At 46.4% G+C, this 20,806-nt stretch overlaps 1 protein-coding gene across 1 annotated transcript in view; it reads right to left on the bottom strand.

Moving 5' to 3' along the window:
* The window catches only part of LOC122935561 (zinc finger protein 84-like), a 110,452-nt gene that overhangs the window by 88,194 nt on the left and 1,452 nt on the right, over positions 1-20,806 (bottom strand). Inside the window, exon 2 of the mRNA XM_044291328.1 lies at positions 6,781-6,925. Coding sequence (XP_044147263.1) covers positions 6,781-6,888 — 108 coding nt within the window. The 5' untranslated portion in view covers positions 6,889-6,925. The remainder of the gene's footprint in view (positions 1-6,780; positions 6,926-20,806) is intronic.

Below are 20,806 nucleotides of genomic sequence, written 5' to 3'. Positions count from 1 at the left end.
CTTTCACCTATAGAGAACATTTGGCGCATCATAAAGAGGAAGGTGCAACAAAGAAGGCCCAAGACGATTGAACAGTTAGAGGCCTGTATTAGACAAGAATGGGAGAGCATTCCTATTTCTAAACTTGAGAAACTGGTCTCCTCAGTCCCCAGACGTCTGTTGAGTGTTGTAAGAAGAAGGGGAGATGCCACACAGTGGTGAAAATGGCCTTGTCCCAACTTTTTGGGGATTTGTTGACACCATGAAATTCTGATTCAACATATTTTTCCCTTAAAATGGTACATTTTCTCAGTTTAAACTTTTGTTCCGTGATTTATGTTCTATTCTGAATAAAATATTAGAAGTTGGCGCCTCCACATCATTGCATTCAGTTTTTATTCACGATTTGCATAGTGTCCCAACTTTTTGGGAATCCGGTTTGTATATTAGACGCTGTTAACAAAACAGCGTCTAATATACTTTTTTAGGGTTAAAAAAAAAATCGCATCTACAGCCTGCAAGCGAATTATCGGTGCTGGCAGGCTGTAGATTAAGTTCTCAGCCGCGCGTCGCTGTGAACGCGCCGATGCGTCCATGAGGAATAAACCGGCCGCCCGCCGGACGCATCCCTGCGTTAGGCAGTCGGGAGAAGGTTAAGCAGACTGTGATTGTCTATTGTTGTGACTTAGATGAAGATCAGATCACATTTTATGACCAATTTGTGCAGAAATCCATATTATTCCAAAGGGTTCACATACTTTTTCTTGCAACTGTATGTAGTCAGACCTGTTAAAATGTGAAGTTGCACGTATTGCGCCAAAATATTTGCATCATTAGTGCCGAATTCGCAATCGCGAATATATTGGAGCACTCTATCTGCATATAAAGCTATTTCTGCCGTGCCAACCATTTTCTCCAGTCTCAGGAAACTTCTAGCAGCTTGAAAAATTTAGCTATAGTGACCCACGCCTGTATTGTGAGCGTATTACGTGCATATTACATTGCTGATTTTCGCAATCAAGACCATATTCGCAAATTCTCGAATTTGCCAAAATATGCCGAATATTCTACCAAATATTTGCGAAATATCGCAAATTCGAATATTTCCCCTGCTGCTCATCACTACACTCGAATAGGAAGAAGCTAAGGAGCTGTCTCATAAAAGTGAATGGGATGGCTTCTTGTAATTACACTGCTTATTGCTCCGATGTCGACAGCAAGCGGGTAAACAATGAAAGGAAGGCAGCAGTTGCACGAAGCGCGGCCTTCTCTTCAATCAACTGATTGGTCGGGGTGCCAGATGTCGGACCCCCGCCGATATGATGTTGATGACCTAACATGAGGATAGGTCATCAATACTAAAATCCTGGAAAACCCTTTACGCTCCTGAACCCTGATCATGACGGTTGGATGGCAAAACATGCAGGGGAAATTTAAGTTTTGTCTTTGTTATAACGTAAATACAAAAGACTTGAGAATAAATAGGCTTATGCAGGCTAAGTGAATAAATATATTTACTAAATCTGATAAAAAATATAAAACAGACAAATCATATACAGAGTACTAAGAGTAAATAATCACTGGCCTGCAACACTATACAATATGGGGGAACTCCTGTCACCATGTAGTCGCACATGGCCGACACCCCATGGTGATAAGAAACAGACAGATCTACAACATTCTACCTGGATGATGTTCAATGGAGTTCCCATTAACTGTCGTTCACGAGGTTTATCCCTTTCAGCCTCTCCTCCTAAGGACGTCCAATGTGCGGCACGCAGGGCAGAGATAATCACTCAGGAATGCAGCCTTCTCAGTACAATGGGGGATACGTGCATGTTATCTAACGATCCCTGACTCACCACATTACAAGGAATATCATTACAAAAAGGGGATATAATATTTAAAGGGGACAGAACCAATCAGTACTTCATTATGTATGTAAAATACAATTACTTAAAAAAAAAAAGTATTTTCTCTTACTGTCTGATATCATTGGCGGTGTTGTACTGCAGGCGCACTGTCACCAGCCATATAGCCAGGACTGTGCGTGAGAAAATTAAAGGGGTTGTGCAGCAATATATATTGATGATCTATCCTCAGGGCATCAATATCAGATTGGCAGGGGTACGACAGCCGGCACCCCCACTGATCAGCTGTTTGAAGAGGAGGCAGCTGCAAGTGAATGGAGAGAGTACCTGTCATTACACTGCGCCGCCCAAACTTTCAACATGACAGGCAGTGTAATGAAGAAAAGCAGCGCTCCTCTACTAACAGCTTATTAGCGGGGGCACCGGGTGTCAGACCCCCGCCAATCTGATATTAATGACCGATTCTGAGGATCAATAATATATATTGCTGCATAACCCCTTTTAGAAAGTGATGGCATTCTGCTCTATTATATGAAATAGGCTAGGGTACTGATCGGTGACATCGGTTCAGAGTTAGATAATACACAGATAATGATTAGATAGCGATCGGCTCCCGGTTTTGGCGCTCTCAGATGCCATTGTCACATTTGACCACAGCATCTGGGAGAGCGAAAACTGGGAGCCGCGAGCTTCCCGGACTGGGCCACCGTCCCCTGGCTGAGATCAAGGAAGGAGTCCCATACTAGTAATAGGCCCGAGCCTTCACAAGGCTTCCAGCTCAAGTACTAGTATATTCCAATGCTGGCCTGCAGGAGGCAGCATTGCATTGCAATATATTGCATCTTGTATATGCATAGATATCCATTACGGAATACAAGTGGCAATTTAATGATTGCTTGTTATAGTTACTTTGGGTGATTTAAAAAAAAGTTTGAAAAAAGTTTGAAAAAATATAAAGAAATTTTAAATTCTAATCACCCGCTTCCCTTAAAATACAAAAGTAAGCAATTAAAAAATAAAACATCATGGGCATCACCGCGTCCCAAAACGCACGTACTATTAAAATAATACAAATATAGTGCAAATAACACCTAATAATAATAACACCCCATGGGTCCATATACTGCAGGTTTATAACTGAGGCCTATCGTATCATGCGACCTTTACTCAGAAACGGCATTTACCCTCCAGTCTTTTTGTGATTGTTTCTGTCCATATTGTGTCACATTGTACCGGTGCCGAGGAAGATGATGAATATATTGGGGCACTATATCCAGGAGGAGGAGGTTTCTCTGAACTTCCGATCAGATTTCCCATTAATAAAGACATTTACAGTCAAACGAGATTTATGAAAGGTTCTTACCATTCGCGGACACTGATCCGGGTTTTTTGAGCTCACTCGTCGTTCCACCTGAACTTTCCTGCAGTAAAGATCCCACATTAAAGACATGAGAAAACAGAAAACTATACTGCACTGCTAGCTTATCTTATATCCAGGCGAAGATCAAACACCCCTAGAAGACATGAACCTTTCTGCCCTGAAGAAGAAGGATCTCCTCACGTGGTGATCAGACAGGATCAACATTCAGACAAGTATCTTACACACATGAAATGTGACATTTTTCTGCATGAAATGACCTGATCCTATCCTGGAGAGGACGCTGAGCTCATCACCTCCAGTTCTTACATTATTGTATGGTAAAAAGCCTGTCATTGCTTCTGGAAACTGAACCTTATGTCCACTTGCTCTCGTCCTTTGTGGTGACCTGATTCTAGATGAGAAGGTAATAATGTTTTGCAAAAGCAGAAAGGAGTCTGTCACCAGATTTTGACCTTATAGACAGCTTACATAGCGCTCTAGCATAGCAGTCTATGATTCTAATGGTACCTTTGATGTTTTCTTGTGAAGTTCCCCCAAGGCAAAAACTGACTTTTATTCATATGTAAATTAGGGCTCGCAAGTGCCCAGGGGCGGCGTTCACCTCGTTGGTGCCCAGGCTGTTCTGCCTCTTTTTGTCATATCCCCACCTCAGCCTCTTCCTCTGCCCGTCCCGCTCTTCCTTTGCGTCCTCCTTCTTTGCAGCGAGATCCCACGACTGCACTATCCATAGCTTTGCTGGGGCATGTGCACTGCGATGCCCATTGTGGGCACGGCATCGCAGTAGGTATTGCGCATGCCCCAGCCAAGCAATGGAGAGCGCAGGCGAGGGATCTCGCTGCAGAGAAGGAGGACGCAAAGGAAGAGCGGGGCGGTCAGAGGCTGGGGCGGGGATATGACGAAAAGAGACAGAACAGCCTGGGAACCAACGAGGTGAACGCCACCCCTGGGCACTTGCGAGCCCTAATTTACATATGAATAAAAGTCAGTTTTTGCCTTGGGGGAACTTCACAAGAAAACATCAAAGGTACCATTAGAATCATAGACTGCTATTAGAATCATAGACTGCTATGCTAGAGCGCTATGTAAGCGGTCTATAAGGTCTGGTGACAGACTCCCTTTAATACAGGACAGTATCTGCTGTAGATGCAGCTGACTGGCATTGTGCTGTCATTTAGTCTATGACTTACATCTACTCTGCAGGACTTTACTTTTACCCACATTGAATCTCAGCTGCCAAGTGGATGTTCAAACAGGAGAACATTTAATACAATCTTTATGACACCAGGAACCATTTGTAGCCAACAACAAGATGCAATGGAGCCTACAGTATACTCCACTGCTGCTGGGGTTCCGGCATATGAGGAAGCAAAGAAAATCAGCTGCGGAAGCAGCAAAGAGCGATGGCCCCAAAGTAACCCAGAATGTCTGTAAGTGACAGGGTGTGTGTACTGTATATACTGTATAAATCCCATGCATCTTAAGGATCCTCTGATGTCACGGGGTCACATGACATTCTCAAGTGACGTGACTCTGAAGCAGGTGCAGGCTTATGTGGCAGGAAGACCCTTTCATACACTTAGGAGGAGTTTGAGCCGGGGCTGTTTTGAAGAAAAATTTTGTGTGTGGAGAGATGGCAACAGACGGCGACCTGTGTACTGGTGGGGGTTGGGGGAGATCCCAACCTGCCATTTCTAGTTATGCCCCTGACATCAGTCTGTAGAGGATAGGTAGAAACCTCAGCTGCACTTACTTGATGATCCAGTGGGACATTTCGCTTTTCCTGTGGACAGTCCTGGGAATACAGAGGACTGGGACATCTCTCTGGTGGATTTCTCTGACTGGATCTATCTGTAGAAAATACACACAGTCACTGAATACATTGTCTGTATGTGAAGATCAGATGATGGGGAATCTGACTCCCAGAACTGTTCTCCCCTCTACAGTCATGGAAGGTCTCCTCTTACCCGGTGATGTGAGGGACTGGTGATTCTCCATCATGACGTCCTTGTACAGATCCTTATGTTCTTCTAAATACTCCCACTCCTCCAAGGAGAAATAGACAGTGACATCCTGACACCTTATAGGAACCTGACAACACAAGGACACAGTCATTACCAGACACCTCCCTTGGCGTTATTGTATAATGTCCCAGCATTCCCAGCAGCGCTCACCTCTCCGCTCAGCAGCTCAGTGATCCTGGTGGTAAGTTCTAGAATCTTCTGCTCATGTATCAGGGAATGAGGTGGAGGCTCGGTGATGGGGCTCTGGGTCCTGCTCCGTCCTCCTGACACTCGGGGTGTCACACACTCACCAGACGACTTCTTCACTACTGTGTAATCCTGTGTATGGGGAGACGCCAATCACTACAGAGATTCTAAGAATCCTTCACCTTTCCAGACATTTCCCTGGTTTATTACTAGAGATAAGAGTAATGTCATGTGAGACTCTCACCTCTCCAGTTATCAAGAAGATGATCTCCAGGGTGAGGTCTAATATCCTCGCAGCCATGCGGTCTCTGTCCTTGTACAGATCCTTTTGTTCTTCTAAATACTCCCACTCCTCCATGGAGAAATAGACAGCGACATCCTGACACCTTATAGGAACCTGACAACACAAGGACACAGTCATTACCAGACCCCTCCCTTGGCGTTATTGTATAATGTCCCAGCATTCCCAGCAGCGCTCACCTCTCCGCTCAGCAGCTCAGTGATCCTGGTGGTAAGTTCTAGGATCTTCTGCTCATGTATCAGGGAATGAGGTGGAGGCTCGGTGATGGGGCTCTGGGTCCTGCTCCATCCTCCTGACACACGGGGTGTCACACACTCACCAGACGACTTCTTCACTACTGTGTAATCCTGTGTATGGGGAGACGCCGATCACTACAGAGATTCTAAGAATCCTTCACCTTTCCAGTCATTTCCCTGTTTTATTACTAGTGTAGGAAGGCGCAAGGGGCCCTCATTGACGGAAGGTATGCGTCACCGAGGTTCCTGGCCTCGGTGAGGTAGGAGAGGGTAGTTTTAAGTGTCAGTGGCAGCTAGTGCTGATTGATACTATTATTTGTTAGTATGGCTGTAAAGCCAATCCGGGCCGGCTCTTACTGGGAGTAGCCAAAGTGCTGGGTGGGTGGCTCCTCCCCACACTCCAGGCCGGGTCTTTATTAGCCTATATAAACCCAGCCAGCAGTCTCAGCTGGGTGTGTTTTATCCTCCATCTGACAGAGAAGCTGTGGAGACTCTGGTTTGGGATCTGTGAATTGGTGTGCTAAAGGCTTGGAAGCTGCTTGCTGGAAAACAGGCCCCTAAAGCCTGCTGTGGATGGCTGGGGGAAAGACTGCTAACCAGGTGAAGATTTTGTTCTATGGCCATTGCATGGTGTGAACAAACACCAAGACTGTGAACGGTCATCTTGTGTTTCCTTATGTGTGAATAAACACCGAACTGTTAAAATTAAAGGCTTTGTGATTGTCTCTATACTGCGTCCGCTAGCCTGTCTACCAGAGCAAAACCCATCACTAGACATAAGAGAGATATCATGTGAGACTCTCACCTCTCCAGTTATCAAGGAGATGATCTCCAGGGTGAGGTCTAATATCCTTGCAGCCATGTGGTCTCTGTCCTTCTCCATCCTTGGTGGGTCATTGATGGAAAGGACCATTGTCTTTCAAAAGAAGAGAGTCCTGAACCTAAGGAACCTGAGGGAAACAAGTGAGTGCAGGTTAAGAGTGCACAGTCAGTGACGTGTAGGTCAGGGACGCCTTGTAGATTAATCTGGCACACAGGATATGGGCATTTCTCTGTTTGATTAATTTAAAGGCAGACTGCATTACTATGTTATTGTATGTTTTCTTATTTGTAGATTATAACCTGGACGTACGGAGAATATAACTGATATAATCTGCTGATCTTCTGATTTGTTATCCCTTTAACCTCACTACACTAAAAAGGAAGCATATGTGGATTAATCTTTCTACAATAATATGGAGATCTGCTGGTCAGTTTTGGCTTGGACATTTCTGGTGTTGGATTTTAGCTTTATAATGTAATCTACTTATTTACATGTGTAATTTTATGTGTTTCTATTTTGATTTTTGTCCCTCATTGTCCCCGGATAAACCAATAGTATTGAGGGAAAGTGTTGGGACCCAGAGGAGACCTCGTGGCTCAGTTAGTCATGTAGGTGTATTGGGATCTCCACTGGGGACATTAATGATCTTAGTGCCACTAATAATTGGTCCTTGGGACCTGTCTGCGTCTTTTTTCATGTGCCGTTCTTTATTTAAAACTTCACTTTTATTTATATACTCTCAGTGGCAACAGATAATCTCCCTCTCTTGATCAGCAAACTTCCTTCACAGCAGCGTGCTCAAATCTGTTAATCAGTAGCAGCTTCAGCCTCAAGCGCTCCGGCTGACAGTCTGTTCCTACCTAGCTATATTGCTATACTTGCTGTAATTTTACTCCTCTTACGGAGCTCCCTATCTGACTGCTACTGATACTAAAAACACACACACATATACATCCTGCCTCCCGACATGTTTTGCTGGACACCCAGCGTCTTCAGGGGATCATGCAGGTATGTGTGTTGGGGGGGGGGGGGGGAGACCATCCTTTAAAGGTTCGGTGTCAAATGACATACCTTTAATAACCTATCATACTGCTTCTTTTGTGTCCACCTCTCTGTCATTGTGTTCGTCACCGGCTCTAATAGGTTAGAATATCTAAAGATCACCACTAGAGTTGAGCGGACACCTGGTTGTTCGGGTTCGACGGGTTCGGCCTAACTTCACAAAAAAGTTTGAGTTCGGGACCCGAACTTGACCCCGAACCGGAACCCCATTGAAGTCAATAGGAACCCAAACTTTTGAGCACTAAAATGGCTGTAAAAAAGTCATGGAAAGGGCTAGAAAGCTGCAAAAGGCAGCAAAATGTGGTTGAGAGCAGGGCAAGTGCTCTGCAAACAAATGTGGATAGGGAAATGACTTTAAATAACATAAAATACATAAAAATAAATAAATAATAATCTTGATCTTGGAGGAAGAGGTCCATATGGAGTAGGAGGTTGAGGAGGCAGTGGATGTGGTGGTGTAGGTGGAAGCGGCGGTAGAGGAGGAGGTAGCCTACACTGCTTTTTGCCTAAATTTTTTTTAAAAAAAATTGTTTAAATTAGGGTACACCCCAAAACATTGGGAAACATAACCTGTGATAACCAACTCCAGCCGTGCTAAACACACGTTCAGACAATACACTGGCTGCAGGGCAGGCCAGCACCTCCAAGGGGTAAAGGGGAAGCTCAGGCCATGTGCCCAATTTGGAGACCCAGAAGTCAAAGGGGGCAGACCCATCAGTCAGTACGTGTAGGCATGTGCACACATACTGCTCCACCATGTCGCACGCCCCCGTGATGTCCACGATCCAATTGGATATCTGCTCTATCAACTTTCGATGTTCTTTTCTGCGCCTATCATGTTGATCACGGTTAGCGGCGAATCAGGGTTCCACGCCGGAGAGGGAGCGTGAGAAAGGGAGACCACATCCAAGGGAGGTCAATGGCTGCAACGTGATCGAGCGGAAATGTGGGATAAGTTATTAAAGCAGAAGGATCGAATGAAAGGGCCAATTAAAGATGAATTTTAAAAATTTAGGTCCCTGTCACCTATGCAGAGCAGGGGTTTATTCACGGCAAAAATTGTAAAATGTCACCCAAGAATGTAACAGAAAAATTTGTGAAATTTATTAACCTGTCTACTAGGTAGAGCAGGGGTTTATCACATCCAAAAATTGGTGAATGTCACCCGAAAATGTAACAGACAAAGTAAAATGACATAAAATAAAATGCGTACAAATTAAAAAAATTATAATCTTGACCTAGGAGGTGGTAGTCCATATGGAGTAGGAGGTTGTGGATGTAGCGGTGTAGGTGAAAGCAGCGGTGGAGGAGGACGAGGTAGCCAACACTGTTTTTTTGTTTTAATTATTATTATTTTTTTATTAGGGTACACCCCAAAAGAGTGAGAATTATCAAAAATACAACAATGAGCTATTGCGCTGTAGTATAACAAACGCTGGGTAAGGCCGGTATTCATGTCTATTCTGCACAAGGTACAGACAAGTCCTGTGGGATCCATGCCTGGTTCATTTTAATGAACGTGAGTTTGTCCACATTGGTTGTCCTTGTAATGGGGATCCAGCAGCGTGGCCACCCAGTAATCAGCACAAATTAAAATGTGGGCAACTCGGCGGTCGTTGTGGAGACACTGCAGCATATAATCGCTCATGTGTGCCAGGCTGCCCAGAGGCAACGACAAGCTGTCCTCTGTATCCCCCCAGCCATGCACCAGTGATGGCCATAAGCTGGTTTGGGTGCCACCCTGCTGTGAACACGGTTCCTCCTCCTCCATCTCTTCCTCCTCATCCTCCAGAACTGTGCCCTGGCTGGACAAATGTGTACCTAGTGTTTGTGGGTGCAGGGACCCAGGAAGGTGTTATGCTGACCGGGTGAGGAGGCGGTAGAGGATGAGGAAGCGAAGTAGGAGGAGGCAAACTGAAGTGTCCTGCAACCCTTGGTGGTGGAAAGACATGCGCCAAACTGCTATCCACCTGAGGCCCAGCCGACACTGCATTTACCCAGTATGCTGTTAGGGATATATAGTGTCCCTGACCGTGCTTACTGGTCCATGTATCCGTAGTTAGGTGGACCTTGCCACAGATGGCGTTGCGCAGTGCACACCTGATTTTGTCCCTCACTTGGTTGTGCAAGGAAGGGATGGCTCGCCCGGAAAGTAGTGGCGGCTGTGCACGACGTACTGTGGGACAGGCACCACCATAAGGCTTTTAAAACTCTCCGTCTCCACCAGACGGAATTACAGCATTTCAAAGGCCAGTAATTTTGAAATGCTGGCATTCAGGGACAGGGATCGCGGGTGGGTAGGGGGAAACTTCCTCTTCCACTCGAGTGTTTGGGAGATGGAGAGCTGAATGCTTTCGTGGGACATTGTGGAGATGCTTGGTGACCCAGGTGGTGGTGTTGCTGGCAGATCCTCTGTTTGCGGCGTGGCAGGTGCCACTGTCACTCCAGAGGTGGATGAAGAGGCAGAGACTGCAGCAGAAGAGGAAGCAGGAGGAGCCAGAGACCTGTCTTTGTTTTTGAGGTGTCTACTCCACTGCAGCTCGTGCTTTGCACTTAGATGCCTGGTCATGCAGGTTGTGCTCAGGTTGAGAACGTTTGTGCCTCGCTTCAGGCTCTGATTGCACAGCGTGCAAACCACTCGTGTCTTGTAGTCAGCACATTGTCTGAAGAACTGCCACGCCAGGGAACTCCTTGGAGCTGGCTTTGCTGTGCTCGGTCCCTTGCTGCATTGGGCAGTAGCAGGCGTACTGTCTAGGGGACGGTCGCTCTGCTTTTGCACCCTGCTCCCTCTTCTGCTGTGTTGGTGGCTCTGTGCGACCACCGCCTCTTCCTCTGAATTACACAGGTCACTTGCATGACCTTGATTCCATGTGGAGTCGAGGACCTCATCGTCCTCCACATCATCTTCCACTCCGTCTTCACCCCTGCCCTTCTTGTCAGTCTGAACACTGCAGAAAGCCACAGCAGTTGGCACCTGTGATTAGTCATCATCCGAGACGTGCTGCGGTGGTCCTCCCATGTACTCATCTTGAAAGATAAGTGGTTGGGCATCGGTGCACTCAATCTCTTCCACTTCTGGGGCAGGGCTATGTGGATGGCCCTGGGAAACCCTGCTAGCAGAGTCATCAAAAAGCAGAAGAGACTGCTGCATGACTTAGGGCTCAGACTGCTTGGCTGATTTGCAAGGGGTGAGGTGAAAGACTGATGGACATTGACTGCAGGTGCCAACTCTGATCTTTTAGCAGGAGACTGGTTGGGAGACAATGTGAAGGAACTGGAGGCACTGTCAGCAACCCAATCTACTATCGCCTGTACTTGTTCTGGCCTCACCATTCGTAGAGCAGCATTAGGCCCAACCAAATACTGCTGAAGGTTCTGTCGCCTACTCGCACCTGAGGAAGGTGTTTCACTTTTGCGTGTAGCTGGCACAGATCGACCACGTCCTCTCCTTGCAACAGGAGCTCCACCAACAGCTCCATGACCGGGGCCACGTCCCTTATTCAACGCTCTCCTCATTCTCCGCAAATTTAGGATCTTGCCCAAAATTGGTGTTTTTTTAATAACAGAAGATAACAGCAGTATCTAACGCTTGTATTTCACACTGACAGATGCAGCAAAGGCTGCAGATTTTGTATTCTTCCCAAAATGGGTGTTTTTTTAATAACAGAATATGACAGTAGTATCTAATGCTTGTATTTCACACTGACAGATGCAGCAAGGGCTGTACAATTTAGTATTTTGAGCAAAAAGGGTGTTTTTTTAAAAAGCCAGAAAATGATTGCAGTATTACAAGCTTGTATTTTACAATGACAAATGCTGCAAAGGCACAAGATGTAGGGTCTTGCCAAAAATGGGTGATTTATTTTAAACCCAGAATATAATTGCAGTATTTCAAGCTTCTATTTGACACAAAAGCACATATGCTGTGCTGGTGCACTGAACTTGCATAAAAGGGCCGCCGACGTCCACCTAACTAACAGACAGATAAAAGTTATTTTTCTGTGTCACTGGGCTCAGAGCAGGGTAAAAAGATTGTGCACTGCACCCACAAATCAAATTCTAGGTAGATCGCTGAGTTAACTTCTGCTAAAAGATTCTTTCCTATTTTCTCCCTCACAGCAGCAGTATCCTCTCCCTACACTTGTAACAGTAGAGTGATGTGCGGCGCTAGGTGACTCCAGCTTATATAGAAGCTGGGTCACATGCTGCACTGGCCAATCACAGCCATGCCATTAGTAGGCATAGCTGTGATGGCTTCTAAGGGCACACAAGTTAAACGCTTGTTGATTGGCTGCTCTGCAGCCTTTCAAAAAGCGCCATTAACTCGCCAAACCCGAACTTTTACTGAAAAGTTCGGGTTTGGGTCCGGGGTTCAAAAATCCTAAATTACCTCCTCTTAGCCACGTCACTACGTACCTCCCACTCCCTCTCTCAATGTTCGGAGAGGTCTGAGCGTGGGCGTCAACTTAGAGACTGAATTTCTTCCAGAGCACTATGTTCTGGAGAAGTGCACACAGGCGCGCCAACTTAGAAACTTCTCTTATCTTCTTCATTTCTTGGGGAGAACTGCGCTTGCTAGTCAACTTAAAACTAGAAGTTCTTTATTTTCCCATTTTCTATTTTCATTTGTAATTAATGTATTGTAAGGGGTTACACTCTCAGGTAGGGCGGCGATGACAGATTCTCTTGCAGACCACAGGGTTAAAGTCCAAATGTTGCTTTATTTATCACACTCCGGCAATACAGGCAGACCCAGTTATAATTCACTGGGTAAGCTGAAGGTCCAGCACCACAAAACATAAACCAAAATAAACACCTGCCCGTCTGGGCCCTGGCTAATACAGTGAAGTTCCTAACTCACCTATTGAACACAGTTCACACAGAGAACTTGGCTTCTCTAGCCACCAGTGCAGCCAGCTTCCTAGACTTTCTCCAGGCCTCACTCTCCTAGACTGACAGCCTGGACTATGCTTTATTTCCCATTGATGATCCCAGCTGGCTTCAGCTGGGATCCCTCAGGCTAGGGGAAAACCTGTCCCGGAATGGGGTGGACTGGGGAGGTCCCTCTACCAATCCTACCTTCTCCCAGTCCAATAAAATCCAGCCCATAAAGTTAACAAAACTGTCTCAGCAACATACACATTGCTGAGACCATTTTAACCTTCTGGATTATATTTACCTCACCCAGTTGAGGAAGCTGGGTGGGATACACACCCCTTCCAGGACTCTACCATACACTTTTATGTTCTCCTTACCACATATCCCCCCCCCCCCTCTTCTCCAGACCGGAGGTCTGGATATTTTTAGCCAACAAGCAGTGTATCCTGGACAAAGCATCTGTGTTCCCCTGTAAATTCCCCAGCCTATGTTTAACCTTGAAGTTAAAATTTTGCAGGGAGAGAAACCACCTGGTCACTCTAGCGTTTTTTTCCCTGTTTTGTTTCATCCACGTTAAAGGAGCGTGATCTGTTACCAACTGAAATTTCCTACCCAGTAGGTAATATTTAAGTGACTCCAGAACCCATTTAATGGCCAGACACTCTAGTTCCACTATGGCATAATTTTTCTCTGCTGGGGTCAACGTCCTACTTAGGTACATCACTGGGTGCTCCTCCTCATTTATCACTTGTGACAGGACCGCTCCCAAGCCTGTCTCAGATGCATCAGTCTGGACCAGAAACTCTTTTGTGAAATCAGGGGAAATGATAACCGGCTGTTGACAGAGAGCGGACTTTAGGCTTTGAAAGGCCTTTTCTGCCTCTGGGGTTCACTTCACCATTACTGACTTAGGGCCTTTCGTTAAGTCAGTCCATGGTGCTGCCATCGAGGCAAAATTCGGTATGAACTGGCGGTAGTACCCTGTTATGCCAAGGAAGGCCCTGACTTGTTTCTTTGTTAAGGGCCTAGGCCAGTCTTGTATCTCCTCTACTTTATTGATTTGGGGTTTAACTAGCCATTTACCAATAATGTAGCCCAGATATTTAGCTTCCTCCAGACCTACTGCACACTTCTCAGGGTTTATCGTTAGGCCAGCATCACTAATGGAGTCTATAACGGCTTTTACCTTCCAGAGGTGACTTCTCCAATCAGATGAAAAAATGACCACATCAAGGTAACCGGCCGCATAGTCACGATGTGGCTTCAAGATCAGGTCCATCAACCTCTGAAATGTAGCGGGGGCTCCATGTAACCCGAACGGCATCACGGTATACTGGAACAGCCCCTATGCAGTAGAGAATGCCGTCTTTTCTTTTGCATCATCTGATAATGGTATCTGCCAATACCCTTTTGTAAGGTCAAGGGTCGTGATGTACCTTGCTTTCCCAAGCCTCTCAATTAGTTCATCTACTCTGGGCATGGGGTACGCATCAAATTTCGACACCTCATTTAGCTTCCGGAAATCATTACAAAATCTCCAAGTCCCATTAGGCTTCGGGATTAGGACAATTGGGCTTGACCACTCATTGGTAGATTCCTCAATGACCCCTAACTCAAGCATGCGCCTGACCTCAGAGGATACCGCTTTTCTGCGTGCTTCTGGTATCCTGTAGGGATTTAGATTCACCTTACTGTGGGGCTCAGTTCTCACGGAATGTTTTATCAGGTGGGTACGGCCTGGAAGGTAAAAAAATCTCTCTATTTTTCTGCAGAAACTCCTTTACTTCTTGTTTCTGAGGTACTGACAGTACCTCACTAATTTTTACCGGAGGAATTGGTGGTGACAACTCATGGTCTGTGCGGCCACCAATGACTCCCGATCTTTCCATGGCTTGATCAGACTTACATGGTAAATCTGGTAGGGTCTTCTCCTTCCTGGTTGGTGCACCTTATAGTTCACCTCGCCCACTTTTTCCACAACCTCGTAGGGACCCTGCCACTTTGCCAGAAACTTACTTTCTACAGTGGGAACTAGAATCAGGACCCTGTCTCCGGGATTAAAGTCCCTAACCTTGGCAGACCTGTTATAAATTCTGCTTTCAGACTCCTGAGCTCTTTGCAGATGTTCTTTAACAATGGGCATCACTGTCACTATCCTGTCTTGCATATCAGCCACATGTTCAATGACGCTCTTATAGGGAGTAGCCTCAGCCTCCCAGGTTTCTTTAGCTACATCGAGTAAACCCCTTGGGTGACGGCCATATAGTAACTCAAATGGTGAGAACCCTGTAGAAGCCTGAAGCACCTCCCTAACAGAGAACATAAGGTAGGGTAGGAGGCAGTCCCAGACCATCCTTTTTGACCACTTTTTGTTTTTACATCTGTTTCAGCTTCTTGTTAAACCTCTCAACCAACCCATCTGTCTGTGGGTGGTACACCGAGGTACGTATCTGGGTGATTTTAAACAACTTGCACAACTCTTTCATGACCTTTCGACATAAAGGGGGTACCCTGGTCCGTGAGAACATGAAAAATAATTCCCGGGCAATATTTTTGGACGCCATGTTTCGTAAGGGTACCGATTCCGGGTATCGTGTGGCATAGTCCAATACAACCAAGATATACTGGTGTCCCCTAGCTGACTTAACAATGGGACCCACCAAGTCTATGGCAATTCTTTCAAAAGGTACCTCAATGATGGGAAGAGGCACCAAAGGATTTCAGAAATGTGAGGTCGGGGCACTTATCTGGCAGGTGGGGCAGGACTCGCAGTATATTTCCACTTCCTTGTATACTCCAGGCCAGAAAAATCTTTGTAGTACCCTCTTCTGTGTTTTGCTAACACCCAAATGACCCCCAAGTACGTGGTTATGTGCGAGATCTAGTACCATACGTCTATAAGGTTTTGGCACCAGAAGCTGCTCCACAATTTCATTGTTGCATTTATTAACTCGATGCAGCAGGTTTTCATTCATGGCAAGATGCGGAAATTTCTGTTCAGCTTCTGGTACCTGTGGTACACCATCTATCACAGTAACATTTCCGTATGCACTCATGAGAGTGGGGTCTTTGAATTGCTCTGTACCAAAGTTACCCCGAGACACCCCTAAGTCCAACACATTTTCCCCAGTTGGGGAAGCTTCATCTTGCATCTTGCACCTGCAATGGAAAACTGTCATTATCAGGTACGTCACATAACCCCACATTTTCAGAGATTTCAGTTAACAAGACATCTTCATTTTGCACCTTATCTGCATTTAATGGTCTCTAAACCATGGCCTTTAAACCATTGGATTCAATGGGCCACTAATAGCAATGATTATTTAAAGGAGAAGGCACAGATTCTGCAGGAGTGTTTTTCCTCTCCCACAACTTTCAAAACAAGGGGAAGTCCCGGCCCAATATCATATCATGCATAAGTCTTTTGACAACCCCAACTTCATAGGATACAGTCCCAGCTGGAGTCTCCACCGGGTAGGATTTTGCATCCCCATGGATGCATAACACATTAGCTCTTTTGTCCGGCACATAATTCCCAGCCACGAAGCTGACATGTACTAAGGTGACCAGACTACCGGAGTCCAAAAGAGCCCTGACAGAGCAGTCATTTATCAACAGGGTACACATCTGCGGCTCAGTCTCTAGTCCTGGGTAGGCCACACACACTGGCACCACAGACAGCGACTGTCTCCGGCTCCTGCCACACTCCATGGGCTCTGAGGTCAGAGGGCAATAGGCAGCAATGTTTCCCCACTCACGGCACCTCCAGAACTGGGACGCCCCGGGTCTCCTAGGTGAGAGACCTCTCCGGGTCCAAACTGCCCGAGAGACTCAGCCTTATGCCAACGCCCAACCTCTAGAGCCTTAATCCCTCTTTCACCCTTCCACACACCCCCAATAGCCGGAACTCTCTTACCCACAGAGGACACGGGTCGGGCACTCCGGGGAGGTGTTGGTGCGGTAGGGACATCACGGAGGTAGTCCTCAGTCGACAGGAACCTTTCCACCAGGTTTACGAGCTGATCCGGAGTTTTGGGGTCTCCACGTCAGACCCACCGTTGCAGCTCCGCTGGGAGGGCTCTGAAGTAGTGATCCACCATTACTTTCTCCACAATCTGGTCTAGTGTAGAAGTCTGAGGTTCCAGCCACTTCCGTACAAGATGGAGGAGGTCAAACATCTGAGATCGGGCAGGCTTGTCCATGGTGTAGCTCCACATGTGGACCCTCCGGGCACGAACCACTGGTGTAACGCCCAAACGAGCGAGGATCTCCATTTTTAATTTGACATAGTCCCGGACATCCTGCTCCCTGAGGTCATAGTAGGCCTTTTGTGGTTCGCCGGACAAAAAGGGCGCAAGGACCTCTGCCCACTCTGCTACTGGCAGCCTTTCTCTTTCCGCCACCCTCTCAAATACGGTCAGGTAGGCCTCGATATCATCATCAAGTGTCAGTTTTTGTAAAGCCAGCTGCACAGCCCTTCTCACATTTAAAGTCTCTGGGGGGCTTACCTCCACACGTGGGGATGGAGCTACAACAGTCTCTCTCAATACAGCAATCTGCTCCACCAGTAAACGATTGTTTTCCTGCTGCCGGGCCTGGGTCTCCTCATGTCTCTTTTTATCCTCAGCATGTCTTTTTCTTTCCTCCAGATTGGCCTGTAAAAACATCTTCATCATTTCCTCCATGGCATTCGGTGAACTTTGCAAAGCTGCAGCAGCTTTCACCCAGGACATTAAATCATCAACTGTCACGCCGTTACCCTTAGCAACCTGCTATTGCCTTTTCAGCAGGAACGCTTGCCCGCATCCGACACCAATTGTAAGGGATTACACTCTCAGGTTGGGCGGCGATGACAAATTCTCTTGCAGACCACAGGGTTAAAGTCCAAATGTTGCTTTATTTATCACACTCCGGCAATACAGGCAGACCCAGTTATAATTCACTGGGTAAGCTGAAGGTCCAGCACCACAAAACATAAACCAAAATAAACACCTGCCCATCTGGGCCCTAGCTAATACAGTGAAGTTCCTAACTCACCTATTGAACACAGGTCACACAGAGAATCCGGCTTCTCTAGCCAGCTTCCCAGACTTTCTCCAGGCATTCCTCTCCCAAAACTGACAGCCTGGACTGTGCTTTATTTCCCCTTGATGATCCCAGATGTCTTCAGCTGGGGATCCCTCAGGCTAGGGGAAAACCTGTCCTGGAATGGGGTGGACTGGGGAGGTCCCTCTACCAAGCCTACCTTCTCCCAGTCCAATAAAAACCAGCCCATAAACTTAACAAAACTGTCTCAGCAACCTACACATTGCTGAGACCATTTTAACCTTCTGGATTTTTTTTTTACCTCACCCAGTTGAGGAAGCTGGGTGGGCTATACACCCCTTCCAGGACTCTACCATACACTTTTCTGTTCACCTTACCACAGTATGTTATCGGATTTTTTCTTTCCAGGAGCCGGAGAACTTCACAGAGGAAGAACTGTGAATTTTCCTCATGGTATGTATCATAATTTTTGCATGAACTGCACTAATTGTTCCCTTTATATTTCATTTTCTCATGTTTATTCTCATCCCAATCGGATGGTTCCTTATCTATCCTCAGTATTTCTATTTCCTAATTTTAGTGGTATTCATTACTAAGTGTATTATTTTATATGTATTTTAATTATTCATATTACAGGAACAAGGAAAATGTAAAACACACATACCTGCATGATACCCTGAAGACGCTGGGTGTCGGGAGGCAGGATGTATATGTGTGTGTTTTTAGTATCAGTAGCAGTCAGATAGGGAGCTCCGTAAGAGGAGTAAAATTACAGCAAGTATAGCAATATAGCTAGGTAGGAACGGACTGTCAGCCGGAGCGCTTAAGGCTGAAGCTGCTACTGATTAACAGATTTGAGCACGCTGCTGTGAAGGAAGTTTGCTGATTAAGAGAGGGAGATAATCTGTTGCCACTGAGAGTTTTAGCCTGTTACAGTATTTGGTGTTATTAGAGAAAAGTTTTAATGAATACATATAAATAAAAGTGAAGTTTTAAATAAAGAACAGCACATGAAAAAAGACCCAGACAGGTCCCAAGGACCAATTATTAGTGGCACTATTGAAGTAATCGTCGTACATGTGCTGAGAGGTCCTATCAGTTTGTATGATTATTGATGATCTTATGGTCATCACTGTGATGAGGGCTGAAATGATTACTCGATTAAATCGAGTAATTCGACACCAAAAAATCCTCGATACTAATTTTTTGCATCGAGGATTCGTTTGTGTCATGTGACCACGAAGCGGGAGTGAAGCGCTTGCTATTACTTGCCGGCCCGTACCACGCTGCACTGGATCCTGACACATCGTCAGTTCATAGTGCGCGCTTACGTCCCAATGCTGTGTGAAGGTTACGAAGAGTCAGGCGGCACTGCGTGAAGGGATGGGTGCGCGGTTAGCAGACATCACTCCGGATGCTTAAATGAAGGAAGAGACCGGCACTCCTTGGTACTGCAATTATATCGGGTTTATTCGCCACTCATAGAAGAGGTGACGCGCGTTTTGACACATGCAAGTGCCTTTATCAAAGCAATGTGAGCAGCAGGATACACCGATGCTGTGTGAAGTCAGGACAACAGCGCAGCGCGCAGAGAAGAAAATGGAGGAGCTGTGGAGCGGCGCCCCTACAGGAAAGGTAAGTACTGTTGCGCTGGAGATGGTGACCAGAAGCAGTGAAGATACCAATAAATGGCATAGTAGTTCCAAAAATAAGAGAGGTAATGGCGTCTTCAATTGGGTCAGTGTGGCCTTGTTCTTCACAACACCCTGGGTCCCAGGAAACTGAAGTGGGAGCTCTCCTCGCCTCCTCCGCACACTCCAACAAACGCCTAGCAAACAGCGAGGTAGATGGCTAGAAATGCCCCCGTGTGAGTGGATTCACCAGAACTGGATGAGGAGCGCTCTTAAGATGCGGCCATATGCAATGTCCTGTCCCCGGAAGTCTAGTCATTTACATTTTTTGAGGAAAATGATTCAATATAATGTGACCCCCCCCCCCCTTGTGCAGTAATGAATGCTACTAAACATTTCCACTTAGGGCTGATTCACATCTGATGGCACTGAGGGGGCAAGCTGGTGGCACGGATTTGGAAACCTGCGCGGCAGATCAATTCCCGCATGAAAACAATCCGCAAACTGTACATGAGATTTGGGTCACCTCATCCATGTTTGGCTGATCTGCAATTTGTGGAGCGCAAAACACCCAGCGGTCGTGTGCATGAGCCCTTACTGTGAGAGGGTATGACTGCTGAGTGGAGCACTAAGGGGAGTAACTACTGTGCGTGTTACACTGGTGTTCTGTCTCCGCCGCTGCCCCGCACTTCTTTTTCTTCAGCATTGCAAGGGTTAATCCCTCCTTGAGTTCTGTGTGGAGCCATCAGGCTGCTGCTGATGAGTTAGGGGGCACGCACACGGCCGTAGTTTTGGTTCTCAACCGATCCATTCATCTCAATCCGTGAGTGTGTTCTGCGGCCCCGGACGCCAAAAAAGATAGTACATAGAAAAAACACATATTCAACATGCGCTCGGCCGCTATCCGTGTTTCCGGATCACCAACTGAGCGCATGAGCCCTTAACCAGCTTCTGTTATAAGCCGGGCTGTTTGGCTCACAGGGGGCGGTCTACGTTCTCCGGTGCTGACCTGCCTATCTGTGCCTGATGCCAGTCTGCCCGCCACGTGGATTCCCGTGGCTTAGTGTAAAAAACTGGAGCCGATATTCTCCCTCCTTGGGCTTTTCAAAAGAAGAGAAAAAAAAAAAGTATTGTCTCCGGAAAGGCTGGTAGTAACCAAACAATAATGCAGAAATAAAAAATTGCAGGTTGCTGAAGGGGTTAATGTTTAGTAATACAATCGGCCCCATTACATGTCTATGGACACACAGGTAGATAGATCCTTACACTATAGCGGTCTACACACCTGTATTATATAACTCCAGATACACAGATAACTAGCGTCACCAGCGCTGGAAATAGTCATCTATGGGGGAAATAACCTGGGGGTTCTGATTAACCCCTTAATGATC

Source organism: Bufo gargarizans, chromosome 4 (assembly GCF_014858855.1).
Source record: "Bufo gargarizans isolate SCDJY-AF-19 chromosome 4, ASM1485885v1, whole genome shotgun sequence".
Classification (NCBI taxonomy): Eukaryota; Metazoa; Chordata; class Amphibia; order Anura; family Bufonidae; genus Bufo; species Bufo gargarizans.
Note: the sequence above shows the minus strand (reverse complement) of the source record. Positions and strands in the feature narration are given on the sequence as shown.